General features: G+C 40.1%; 1 protein-coding gene across 4 annotated transcripts in view; it reads right to left on the reverse strand.

The window, feature by feature from the left end:
• ubr2.L (ubiquitin protein ligase E3 component n-recognin 2 L homeolog) overlaps positions 1-14,015 on the reverse strand; it is a 74,795-nt gene that overhangs the window by 11,512 nt on the left and 49,268 nt on the right. For all 4 annotated transcript variants that reach the window (XM_041562524.1, XM_041562525.1, XM_041562523.1 and 1 more), the window contains 11 exons: positions 12,350-12,552; positions 10,479-10,572; positions 8,485-8,646; positions 6,445-6,545; positions 6,266-6,335; positions 5,071-5,219; positions 4,931-4,986; positions 4,747-4,843; positions 2,764-2,831; positions 2,445-2,580; positions 1,707-1,797 (listed from right to left, as the gene is read on the reverse strand). In XM_041562524.1, coding sequence (XP_041418458.1) covers positions 1,707-1,797; positions 2,445-2,580; positions 2,764-2,831; positions 4,747-4,843; positions 4,931-4,986; positions 5,071-5,219; positions 6,266-6,335; positions 6,445-6,545; positions 8,485-8,646; positions 10,479-10,572; positions 12,350-12,552 — 1,227 coding nt within the window. The remainder of the gene's footprint in view (positions 1-1,706; positions 1,798-2,444; positions 2,581-2,763; positions 2,832-4,746; positions 4,844-4,930; positions 4,987-5,070; positions 5,220-6,265; positions 6,336-6,444; positions 6,546-8,484; positions 8,647-10,478; positions 10,573-12,349; positions 12,553-14,015) is intronic.

Consider the following 14,015-nt stretch of genomic DNA (forward strand, 5'->3'; position numbering starts at 1 on the left):
TGGTTTTAAGCCACAACACTCCATTGAAACTGCCCTGACTCGACTAACTAATGACCTTTTAACCGATAAAGACAACAATCATTTCTCACTACTAATACTGCTTGATCTCTCAGCTGCATTTGACACTGTAGATCACCCTCTCCTCCTCCAGTCCCTCCATTTGCTTGGCCTTCGTGAAATAGCCCTGTCCTGGTTTTCTTCTTACATCACCAATCTTCCTTTAGTGTCACCTACAACGGAGTAGCGTCTTCTCCCCTACCTCTTTCTGTTGGGGTTCCTCGCGGCTCTGTCCTGGGACCATTACTATTCTCCCTATATACTTCCTCCCTCGGCAAATGAATCAACTCGTACAATTTCCACTACCACCTCTATGCTGAAGATACTCAGATCTATCTCCCATCTCCTGATCTCAACCCAGAACTCCTAACTTGTGTCTCCTCCTGCCTGTCCGCTATCTCTACCTGGATGCCGCAACCTTAAATTAAACCTCTCTAAAACTGAAATGGTTCTCTTTCCTCCAACTAACACCAGTAACATCCCGGAAGTATCCATCATAGCTAACAATTCCACTATCACCCCCTCTCCCCAGGCCCTGGTGCCTTGGGATTATCCTAGATTCTGCCCTGTCATTCACTCCTTATATCCAGTCACTTATTAAATCATGTCACTTCCACCTAAGGAACATATCCAAAATACAATCATTTATCACCCAAGATGCTGCCAAAATTCTTATTCACTTTCTCGTCATATCACGTCTAGACTACTGTAACTCTCTTTTAATTGGCCTTCCCTCCAGAGACTGTCCAGTCTCCAGTCCATAATGAACACTGCTGTAAGGCTCATATACCTCAGCAACCGCTCCTCCTCTGCCTCGCCATTCTGTCAATCCCTGCACTGGCTTCAGCTACCTTTCAGAATCAAATTCAAATTAATGACCCACCCTACATCTCTGAACTCATCTCTATATACGATACCCAATCGCTTACTACGCTCCTCTACTGACGTGCTACTCAACTCTTCTCTCATTACCTCCTCACATGCTCGCATTCAAGACTTTGCAAGGGCTGCACCCCTCCTCTGGAACTCTCTCCTACGGTCTGCCCGACTTTCTCCCAACTTTTCTGCTTTCAAGAAATCTCTTAAAACGCACTTCTTTCGAGAAGCCAACCCTCACTCTGCTTAACTACCAAATGCAACACCACATTTCTCACCCACTTAATTTGATCTTGCCCACTCCCACACCTTGTGTATTACTCCCTTCTCTTTAGAGTGTAAGCTCTTTTGCATAGCGCCTTCCTCACCTTTTGTACCGGTATTGGTTGTGATGCATGTAACTACATATGTTCTATGTATATAATTCATGTGATTTAGTTGTATAATCACATTTACTTTACAGTGCTACGCAATATGTTGGTGCTATATAAATACATGTTAATAATAATAATCCAGTCACTCCAGCATTTATACATTACATTTTTGGTGAACTAACTATAATAGAAACATTTTTTATTTTGCACAGCCTATCTATTTACCCAGATTTTATTTTTACACTGAACTGTTCCTTTAACATTTTAAATGGGTCATCATTGCCTTTAGGAATGATTTGCAAATGTTGAAAGCACAACAAAGAGGGGTTCCCTTTTAAGTTAGACTCAGGTGGGGGAAAGAGAATTAGGGAGGCGCAGCATGAAATAGGCATCACCCACCTTCCACTGCACTGACATATGGTCCTATACAAAGACATCACTGCCTCTTCTTCTTCTCCATCAGCGGATTCTTGGTCCATGCCATTTTCTTCTATAAAGAATAATCAATAAAACTAAGATCGTGATTGTCAGTTTTTTTGGTTTTTTTTGTGTTTTATGGATAAATCTTATTTAAAGGAGAACTAAACCCTAAAAATGAATGTGGCTAAAAAATCCATATTTTATATAATGAATTTATTGCAGCAGCCTAAAGTTTCAGCTTGTCAATAGCAGCAATGATCCAGGACTTCAAACTTGTTACAGGGGGTCACTATCTTGGAAAGTGTCTGTGACACTCACATGCTCAGTGGGCTCTGATTGGCTGTTGAGAAGCTAAGCTTAGGGCTCGTCACTAATTATCCAGCAGAAAATGAGCTTCCCTGGCTGTAATATAAGCTGATGCTACAGGGCTGATTATTAAATTCTGATGCTAATTGCACTGGTTTCTGTGCTGTGTTTTCAAAGCTACATTTCTAAGGTGTTTCAACAGGCTTCTTATTTTAAGGAGTATACCAAAAACAACGAGAGGGGTGAAAGTCTGCTGATTTTACTCACTAACGGTTGTCATTCATTAACCACCACACTAAACTACAAATGGATTTTCTAAACCAAACAGGCAGTGTATCTTTAGCTATGAAGTTGCTTGATCTCCTTGATAGTAAAATTGTCCCAGACTTATTGCAAAGCTGATGTTTATACCTGTGGAGGAGGAGAGCACTATCTGCACGATGTGTGCCATGGTTACCAGATGGAAAAGATGGAGGTCTCCCGTACCAAGGCTGTTCCCTGAAAAGTCCTGACACTGTAAAGCTGGGAATGAGACCACCAAGCTGACCTGAAAGACGATCGATTATTAAGTGGAAGGTCATAGCATACACTTGTCAAGTTAAAGATATCCCAAGTTATCAAGTTAAAAAATCCCATAAGCACAGGTTCGGGTTAGGGCCGGGGGACCCTCTGTGTTTTGCTTTGCTATTCAAGGGAAGTTGCCATAATACAGTAAAACTGAACTACTCACCAGCAAATGAAACATATCGATATCAAGTATGCACGGGGAATTCTCTGTGTCCTCATTGGGCACAATTGCTGCATAAAAAGTTATAAAATAAACAGTCACATCAAGGAACTTTATCATCACAGGTAGAAGAGTATTCTCTAAATAAATTTTCTAAAGTTTTAACTATTACATTCATTAGTCGTGAAGTATTGTAATCTTTATTATTGCAAAATCCACTGGAATGCCATTGTAATTAAACCGCAAAATGATCCCATTGTATGCACCATGGATATGCACCTACTTGACTCTATACTGCTCTCACACAGCCCAAGATTAATTTTATGTATGTATGTGTATATATATATATATATATATATATATATATATATGATACATAGAAGAACCAGCACTTCCAGTTTTGTGAGTAAATGTGTCTTTTTTTATTTATTTATTAATAAAAAGACACATTTAATCACAAAACTGGAAGTGCTGGTTCTTCTATGTATCATATGAATTGGCTTTAACCGTGCACCCAGAGGAAGGAAAAGTCAGAGTGCGGACCCTTTTGCTATCTATCAATCTATCTATCTACATGGATTGTTTGTATCAAGCACTTTGATAAAGGCTAAGAGTGTATGTGTATGTATATATATATATATATATATATATATATATATATATATATATATATATATATATATATATATATATATATATGATACATAGAAGAACCAGCACTTCCAGTTTTGTGAGTAAATGTGTCTTTTTTTATTTATTTATTAATAAAAAAGACACATTTAATCACAAAACTGGAAGTGCTGGTTCTTCTATGTATCATATGAATTGGCTTTAACCGTGCACCCAGAGGAAGGAAAAGTCAGAGTGCGGACCCTTTTGCTATCTATCAATCTATCTATCTACATGGATTGTTTGTATCAAGCACTTTGATAAAGGCTAAGAGTGTATGTGTATGTATATATATATATTATATATATATATATATATATATATATATATATATATATATATATATATATATATATATATATACACATATATATATATATATATATATATATATATATGTATATATGGTATCCGTTATCTGGAGAGCCGTTATCCAGAAAGCTCCAAGTTACGGAAAGGCCGTCTATTTTCTCCAAATAATACAAATTCTTAAAAAATTATTTATTTTTCTCTGTAGTAATAAAACAGTAGCTTGAACTTGATCCCAACTAAGATATAATTAATCCTTATTGGAAGCAAAACCAGCCTATTGGGTTTATTTAATGTTTATATGATTTTCTAGTAGACTAAAGCTGGCCATAGACGCAAAGATCCGATCGTACGAATCAACGTACGATCGGACTTTCCCATCTCCCGACCCTCCACTAACCATTCAGATCAAAGTCTTTACCATTCCGATCAAATAAGAACAGATCAGCCAATGTTCTGCCCCTGACAGCAATCGTACGATACTTATGTCTGACAACACTAGTGACAGTCTCCCACTGAAAATCGTACGATCGGCAATACACGCAGAGATATTATCGGCAGGCGACAGAAATTTTCTAACCTGTCCGATCGACCAAACAACCGATCTCCGACGGACGAAAAATGTCGGGACTCTCCACACATGGTCCGAAAATCGGATCTTTGCGTCTATGGCCAGCTTTAAGGTATGAAGATCCAAATTATGGAAAGATCCCTTATCCGGAAAACCCCAGGTCCCAAACATTCTGAATGACTGCTTCTGTATCATCTGCCTCTCATAAAACATGACATTAAGTCCAAACCACATAATATCTCCCAACGGAGAGCAAGAAAACAATGGTCTCAAAGATTACAGTCGACATCAGGACAATGACAGTGACTTTCAATACCACTTTGAGTGCACAATTGTTTAATGAACTTTAAAAGTAAAAATTTTTAATCACTTCTACCAAATTAAAACCAGGGATATTGCACTTTATAGATCTGCCGACACTGGTCATGTTTTCTTACTTTCAAACAGACGACCTAAGTGTTCTTCCATCACAGGCAGAGGGAACACCGTCCAATGTGCTGCAGAAAATCTGGTCAGTGATTTCAGGCAGTCATCCTTAAATGGCAAAGGAAAAAAGTCTGAGCATAAAAACATCTGATTTTGCTTATGAGCACCAGGATACATGTTAAAGGAGTTCATTACCTGTCTGCATGGCAAGTTCCCAAATAACGGCCTATCTTCATCTGCCAAAATGCGTTCTATAAAGAGCAATAGCACAGATCTGAGTAAAACGGTTTCAAAACAATGTCATAATTAACAATGTATCAGGGGAGGCTTCTCACCAATAGTCTGTATTGTGTATGCGCAGCTTCCCCAGCACATAATTGGGACTCGTGGGTCCTGCTCGTTAGGATGTACTTTCAGCCCAACTTTATATGTTGCTGTTGCGAATGTCGTCAGCATCTCCCTGATGTTGTCTGAGTACGGATTTCTGGGCAATTTAAAGGAAGTTGAGTTAATTATGCAAATAGCTATACTTGCTTTTATAAAGTTCTGCCTAAAAATGACAGGATTTACTCTTACTTTAAAGAGATTCTGTCTTGAGATTCTGATTTTTATGATGTAGTTTTTATTTCTAAATTACACTGCTTACACTGCAAATAATTCTCTTTACAATATAAAATGTCATTCCTGAACCAGCAAGTGTATTTAGTTGTAATATTGGTGTGTAGGTGCATCTCAGGTCATATTGCCTGGTCATGTGATTTCAGAAAGAGCCAGCACTTTAGGATGGAACTGCTTTCTGGCAGGCTGTTTCTCCTACTCAATGTAACGGAATGTGTCTCAGTGGGACCTGGATTTTACTATTGAGTGTTGTTCTTAGATCTACCAGGCAGCTGTTATCTTGTGTTAGGGAGCGGTTATCTGGTTACCTTCCCATTGCAGAGCCGGGCTGGCGCCGTAGGCAGCCTGTAAGGCTGCTGCGCAGCCTGGGTGCACACATGCACGCAAGCTAGATGCACACGTGTGTGCGAATGGGGGATTGTGCGCATGCACGAAAAGACGCTTGTGCGCATATGTGAATAGGCGTTTGCACGCATGCGCTGAGCGACACGCTATTGTGCAAAGACGAGAACAAGTGGGCCGTCGGACTCGGCAGAGAAGGGACCGGACTAGGGTAGGCGTAAGTACGTGCCTGGCGCCCCTCCACCTTTGCGCCCTAGACACGTGCCTACTCTGCCTACGCCTAGTTCCGGCCCTGTCCCATTGTTCTGTTGTTAGGCTTCTGGGGGGAGAAGGGGGGTGACTGAAGTTTATCAGAGTCACATGACTGGGGGCACCTGAGAAACTGACAATATGTTCAGCCCCATGTCAGATTTCAAAATTAAATATAAAAAAAAATCTGTTTGCTGTTTTGAAAAAACAGATTTCAGTGGAAAAGTCTGCTGGAGCAACACTATTAACTGGTGCATTTTGAAAAAAAAACGTGTTTTCCCATGACAGTATCCCTTTAAACAAAAGATATAATCATCCTACTTCGGTTGGAAATCAGGCCGGAATCCTTCAGGAATATCCACTTGTGCAGGCATCTCAGAATCTGAGCCAGCTGCAAAGAACAAAAGAAAAGTTTTTTTTTTATAAAGATCATAACACTTATTTTGGCAAGTTAATATTATTAGTAATGCTGATCATGAATTTCTCTTTTCTAAGCTCACCTGAGTTGCTTTTCTCTGCACGCAGTGCATGCAATGCTTTGAGTTGCTGAGATGTTGTGCTAACCCATTCTGCTAAATTAGGCTGATCGGAGAAATCCAACCTGCGAATGAATTCATTGGACATGAGATGATTTACCAACGACAGGAAACAGGGCACAAAATAGCAGGCAGAGGAATCCCATAACAGACGCACACTTGCTTGAAAAATCTAAGATTAAGTCACTCATTAAAGAGATACTGACACCAAAAATGTATCATTCATCATAACATTGTCTATTTACACTGCCTATCTGATCTCATGTGTTCCTTTATGAGGGGGCTGCCTTATTTGTGCAGTAGTAGTCAGAAACCCTGACAGGTTGAGAAGGGACAATCAGGTTTAAGAAGTCAAGTAACAATTACTTATAAAAGCAGCCCTACCAGTGAAAAATGATCAACGCGACCTATAGGTAAGAGTTCATGTACATAAATATTTTTATTTTTAGTGTCAGTATCACTTTAAGGGTAAGAGAACACTTGGAGATTCGGGGATATTTAGTCGCCCTTCGACTAATTGCCTCTTCTCTGGGGTGACTAATCTCCCTGAATTGCTTCCCCGTGACTTCCGTCTGCTTCAATGAACAAAACGCCTGCGCTAATGCACTTGCGGCGCTACGATTTGCGAAATCTCCCGAAGTTTCGAAATCAAAGAGCTGCGAGTGCATTGGCGCAGGTATTTTTTCATCGAAGTAGACGGAAGACACAGGAAAGCAATTCAGGGAGATTAGTCGCCCCACAGAAGAGGAGGTTAGTCGCCGGGCGATTAAATCTCCCTGAATCTCCAGGTGTGCCCTTACCCTTAGCCTGCTTAGCTGTAAATAATAATCTGCATAGTGCATCAATCTGTAAAAGCAAACTGCTTCATGGTGTGAAATGACTTATAAAAGCTGAATATATTGTGGTGTGTAAATAAGTTTTTACAAAGTGCGCATGCAAAAGAAAAGGGGCACCAGACCTAAGGAGAACTTTGTGATCTGTTTCACTAAGGGGGCATCTTCCATATAGGTACAATGAAATAGGCTTTATACTAGGGATGCACTGAATCCACGATTTTGGCCGAACCCCTGAATCCTTTGCGAAGATTCGGCCGAATACTGAACCGAATCCGAATTTGCATATGCAAATTAGGAGTGGGAAAGGGAAAACATTTTTTACTTCCTTGTTTGGTGGCAAAAAATACTGCAATTTCCCTCCCGCCCCTAATTTGCATATTCAAATTATGATTCAGATTCAGTTCGGCCGGGCAGAAGGATTCGGACTAATCCGAATCCTGCTGAAAAAGGACGAATCCTGGATTCGGTGCATCCCTACTTTATACGTCTTTTAGAGGAACAGTTCAGTATAAAAATAAAAACTGGGTAAGTAGATAGGCTGTGCAAAATAAAAAATGTTTCTCATATAGTTAGTTAGCCAAAAATGTAATATATAAAGGCTGGAGTGACTGGAGGTCTAACATAATAGCCAGAACTCTACTTCCTGCTTTTCCGCTCTCTAACTCTGTGTTAGTCATTGACTATAAGGGGGGCCACATGGGACATAACTGTTGAGTGAGTTTGAAATTGATCCTCAGCATTCAGCTCAGATTCAAAAGCAACAGTTATGACCCCTGTGCCCTCAAGTCACTGATTGGTTACTGCCTGGTAACCAATCAGTGGAAAGCAAGAGAGCTGAAAAGCAGGAAGTAGTGTTCTGGCTATTATGTTACACCTCCAGTCACTCCAGCCTTTATACATTAAATTTTTGGCTAACTAACTATAATAGAAACATTTTTTTATACAACAGTAATCTCTTAGTTTACAATACCTGAATGTGTCAAACAAGCATCTCCTAGTTTACACAGCACACGATGATCAAAACAGGAAGTCGATTTATGGGTAAAAATATATTTCTTCAGATATACAAGTAATAAAGCCTGTTTGTACAGGTTACATCAAGTTTTATTTCAAAAGACACACAATATGCATTAAAATATTACTGAAGATATTGAAAAAGAGATCTAACCTGTGGTATAGACTTCTTGGTGGTGGAAGCATGGGGATGACTGTGTTACTTAAACACTCACAGAGGGGGCAGAGAAATTCACCATTTTCCACATCATAGCTTGTATGTACCCGTAAGCGCTGCTGCCTTCTCTGTTCCTTGGCTTGCACCGCATCAAAGTACCTACATGAGACATCATTAGTCACTATAAGATCACAGTGCAACTCAAACAGTATTTGTCCCATCTTAAAGGAGAAGGAAAGCTACTGAAGCAGTTTATTGAAAATAGATTAGCCACAATAGTGCAAGCTATTACACTATATTTATTCTGCAGAATGCCTTTACCATACCTGTGTAATCAGCTCTAGAAACTGTTTGTTTAGGATAGCAGCTGCCATATTAGCTTGTGACATTACTTCCTGCCTGAGTTTCTCCCTGCTCACTCATTCAGATTACAGCATGAGGAGCAAACTGAGCATGCTCATGCCCTAGCCCAGAAGGTTTAAGTTGAAAACAGGAAGTCTGATACAGAAGCCCATGAGTACACAATAGAAGGAAAGAAATGTGGTGTTTCTTTTGACAGAGGACTCAGAGCAGCATTAATTTGAGGGTTTAGGGTCTGACCACATGGGCAGATTCGGGGAGATTAGTCGCCAGGCGAAGTGCTCCGAGTGCCTGCACTGAATCGATTTTCATTTTAGCCAGCAGAAGGCAGATGGGGGAGATTAGATGCTGCGAAGAGGAGGAGGAGATTTGTCACCTGGTGACTTATCTCCACGTGTGGCCAGACACTTACTGGTGTATTTATATAGACCTTTCTGATAAAGCTTACTTACTTTTAGCCTTTACTTCTCCTTTAAATCTCTGCTGGATACTATTAAATCAGTAATGGACTGGTCTCTGGGTGTAAGCACAACAAAGGATTTAACTATTTCCTTAACAGGACAGTATACCCCCCCCCTTATAAACAGGAGTGGGTTTAATAATAGGTAGTAACACAAGTTACCAGTTATCCTAATGTGCTAGAATGAATTTCTCCTTATCTCAAAGCCTAAAAAAGGCTTCATCTCAGGAGAGGGATGGGTTTGTTCATAAATAGTTCAATACATCTATTTAATCAAATGGACTAAAGATGAAGGAAAATGACAGGTCTACAATGAAAGCAGTGCCAGAAGAACTAGACAGCCTATTCATTAAGTTTTATAAAATATAAATATAAAATTTTTCAACAGGAAATGTGTTAAAACCTGCTTTCACATTTTGGAAATACTGACACATATGTAATATTAGAGCAAAGTACAGGTATGGGATCCATTACTGGGAAAGCCCTTCTCCTATAGACTCCATTTTATCCAAATAATCCAAATTTTTAAAAATGATTTATTTTTTCTCTGTAATAATAAAACAGTATCTTGTACTTGGTCCAAACTAGGATAGCATTAGTCCCAACTGGAAGCAAAACTAGCCTGGTGGCTTTATTTAATGTTTAAATGATTTTCTAGTAGACAAAGTCAAAACAAACCCTTAATAAAAAAAACCCCTACCCTACATAAACCCCCTCCCTCCTCCCCCCCAGGCAAATGCCCTTAACTCTTTACTTACCTCTCGGTGCAGATTCTGTCCAGTGGAGTTCACAGACGTCATCTTCAGCCGATTCGTTAATCTTCGTAACGAGACCGGCACTTCTGCAATTTTCGCGAGTTCAGGCACATGCGCGGTTGTTGCCAAACAGAAATTTGATCCAACTGTGCCTGCGCTGCTTCACTGGTCTCATTTCAAAGATTACCGAAGACAAGAAGATGGCTGCCGTGAACTCCGCTGGACAGAATCTGTAAGTCAAGAGTTAGGGGTATTTGCCCGGGGGGGGCAACTAGGCTGGGGGGGGGGAGGAGGGAGGGGAGTCTATGTAGGGTAGGGTTTTTTTTTTTAAGGGTTTGTTTCTCCTTTAAGGTATGAAGATCCAAAATACGGAAATATCTTTTATAGCAGCAGAGTCTAATGAGCTAATCCTTTACCTCTGCCAGCAGTGAGCGTGCATTATATGTCCGCAGCTTCCTGTGTGGGTGCCACATGCCAAGTCTGGGTGCATGCACAGCGGATCATGTTTTTCTATAGAAAACAAAGAAAAACAGATTTATGGGCAAGAAGCCACCAAGTTTACATTATCTGCTCTGTTATCCCTGTGGTCATCTGGTAATGGCCCATTCTGTTATGCGGCTTTTCAAGGTGCTTAGCAAAGGGCTGCTGCAATGTGTGTTACAATACATAAGAACACAAGCTGACTGAATGCTGGTGCGTCATACACTAAGTAAGCTACACAAGCTTTGTGTATTCATTTATGAATACGGTATAAGCATCCATCTGCAATAACTAGATTTTTGTAATTACCAATAAATCCTTTTCTGTAGACCTATATTGGGGGACACAGGCACCATGGGGATGAAGATCCTGTTGCTTGGTGAAAGGACACCAAAAGGTTAAAAGTGACTTCTCCTCCTGCTCTGGACTTCATCCTTTGCCTACTTCCTCAATCCTCAGTTTTTTTTGTCCGAAGAAGGAATGACTCGCCCTACTAAAACCCGTAGAAGAGGAGCCCCTCCCCAACGCAAGACTCGCACCAGATATGAAGTGTACCATACTCTGTGATATATATGTGCAGAGACTGGTTTTCTGGCCCTTAACACCATTGTTATTGCCTAATGCGGAACTCCTGCTCTGGTGAGGATTAGGGCTTCAAGTGCCATTAAGCCCAGCCAAGGTGAATTCGGGTGGACGATTGGTCCCTGTGATAGATAAGAGGTCCCTTCTGTCTGGAAGATGGAATGGTATGTCCACTGCTAGACTTACGATTTCCGCGAAACAAGTGCAGTGCTGCCAGTATGGCGCCAACAGTATTGACTCTACTCCTTCTGATCTTATTTTCTTGATGACTCTTGGCAGCAGAGCCAGTGAAGGAAAGTCATAGATTAGGTGGAATGGCCATGGTACCACCAGTCCATCCACTGCCAGTGATCCCTGGATCCCTGCTTCTGGCGATGAACCCCGCAAGTTTGCTGTTGTATCTGGATGCCATCAAGTCAACATCTGGAGTGCCCCATCTTGACACTATTAGTTGAAACACTTCTGGGTGAAGGCTCCACTTGCCCTGATCTATTGTTAATTGGCTGAGAAAGTCCGCAATACAGTTTTCTACTCCTGGAATGTGAACTGCGGACATTGCTAGTATTGTCTTGGCCACCTGACTTCTCGTGCCACCTTGGTGGTTGATGTAGACCAGTGCCGTCAGTATTCTTTCCATCCTCCTTCTGAGGACACTAAAAGAAAACTGAGGTTTGAGGAAGTAAGCGGGAGATGAAGCCCAGAGCAGGATCTTCACCTGTGTCCCCCAATTTAGGCAAGTTTAGGCAATATCTTTAATGACAACACTACATTTTGGGGCAAGCTGAAAAATGCCCTTGCACCTATGATTTGGGGTTTTCCACAAGATCAACCACACTACTGCAATTCCATAATCCATCACAGAAATGTTCAAACACACTTAACGGCTAACCCAGCTGAAAACACATCGTCCATGTTGGGAAGCCATATGACTATTACTTCCTGCATTTGAGTTTTCTTTTATAAAAATACATTGAGTAGCGCGGTTAGACAAAGCCATTAAGTCTTGGTCACGTATAGTAAAATATGCCTAAAAAAGCCCATATACATTTTTCTTTTTTACTGAACTGGAAGCTTTGGTTTGGGGTCACGTCACTAAGGGTCATTTGCTTCCCTTGGTGCAAAACCTTCAAACTCCAGAAAGTTTAGTAATGTTTTATATACATATTTTATTAATGATAATTAAAACCCCAAGCTTTCAAAACTACAGAAGTTCCAGACTGGTTACCTGGGTCTGCAATGACTCTACTCCTGTTCTTAGAGAATACCGTCGATCTCTGAATAAAAGCTGCAAGTACCATGGCTTTGTTGTCCACTGTAAAAGCTTGTTCTTCTTGACACAGGATACAAGTAACAAGCTGCCTCGGTTCACCGACTCGGGTTTGGTGAGGACCCAAAGCCACACGTTTGCTGTCCATCATTGCATGACAGCTGTTTTAAAAAAAGATGTTGTAGAATTATTGGCACTGCGAGAGGCTTTTTGAAACGGATACAAACATTTTTAAAACAGAAAAGGTAGCTTGGATTACAGACCTTTCAACACACTTTAAAGGGATCCTGTCATTGGAAAAAATTTTGTCTTTTCAAAATGCATCAGTTAATAGTGCTGCTCCAGCAGAATTCTCCGCTGAAATCAATTTCTTAAAAGAGCAAGCTGATTTTGAAATCTGACATGGGGCTAGATATTGTCAGTTTCCCAGCTGCCCCCAGTCATGTGACTTGTGCTCTGATAAACTTCAGTTATTCCTTACTGCTGTACTGCAAGTTGGAATGATATCACCCCCTCCCTTTCCCCTCTCAGCAGCCTAACAACAGAACAATGAGAAGGTAACCAGATAGCAGCTCCCTAACACAAGATAACAGCTGCCTGGTAGATCTAAGAACAGCACTCAATAGTAAAATCCAGGTCCTACTGAGACACATTCAGTTATACTGAGTAGGAGAAACAACAGCCTGTCAGAAAGCAGTTCCACCCTAAAGTGCTGGCTCTTTCTGAAATCACATGACCAGGAAAAATGACCTGAGATGCACCTACACACCAATATTAAAACTAAAAAATACACTTGTTGGTTCAGGAATTAAATTTTATATTGTAGAGTGAATTATTTGCAGTGTAAACAGTGTCATTAAGAAATAAAAACTACATCATAAAAATCATGACAGAATCACTTTAAAGAGGATGTCTACTTATAATGAAAGAAAATTTAATAATAACTCCCCAAATATTTTAATTAAAAAACTGTCCGTGATTTTAAATTATTTGTAAAAGTAACTGCACAATATTATGACCCCCCACTTTCCCTGACGAGTACTTAGTAACGGTACTCAGCTCTTCTCCAGCCAAAACTACAATTCCCGCATGGACTTGCATTCTCTGCATGCAGGTGTGTGTTAGTTAGTTTTTATATATTTTTCTATGTTTTTCTCCACTAAATGTTATTCATCTTTGAAAATAACATGCCATTGTACCAATTACAGCACAACCTCTGAGTCTGCAAAGTATTTGCTGTCATGTTGATTTATTTTGCTTATGTGAAAATCAAATAAAATATTTTAAATGAAGAAAGAACGCGCAAGGCAAAAGGGGTTGTCCACCTTTAAATTAACTGTTAGTATGATGTAGAGAGGGATATTCTGAGACAATTTGCAATTGGTTTTCATTTCTTATTATTGGTGGTTTTTGAGTTATTTAGCTTTTTATTCAGCAGCTCTCCAGTTTGCAATTTCAGCAATCTGGTTTTTAGGGTACAAATTAGCCTAGCAACCATGCATTGATTTGAATGAGAATATGGAATATGAATAGGAGAGGTCTGAATAGAAAGCTGAGCAATAAAAAGTAGCAATAACAATAAATATGTAGCCTTACAGAGCATTTGAGAGCTGGAAAGAGTCAG

The sequence above is a fragment of the Xenopus laevis genome, chromosome 5L (assembly GCF_017654675.1).
Source record: "Xenopus laevis strain J_2021 chromosome 5L, Xenopus_laevis_v10.1, whole genome shotgun sequence".
NCBI classification, from domain to species: domain Eukaryota; kingdom Metazoa; phylum Chordata; class Amphibia; order Anura; family Pipidae; genus Xenopus; species Xenopus laevis.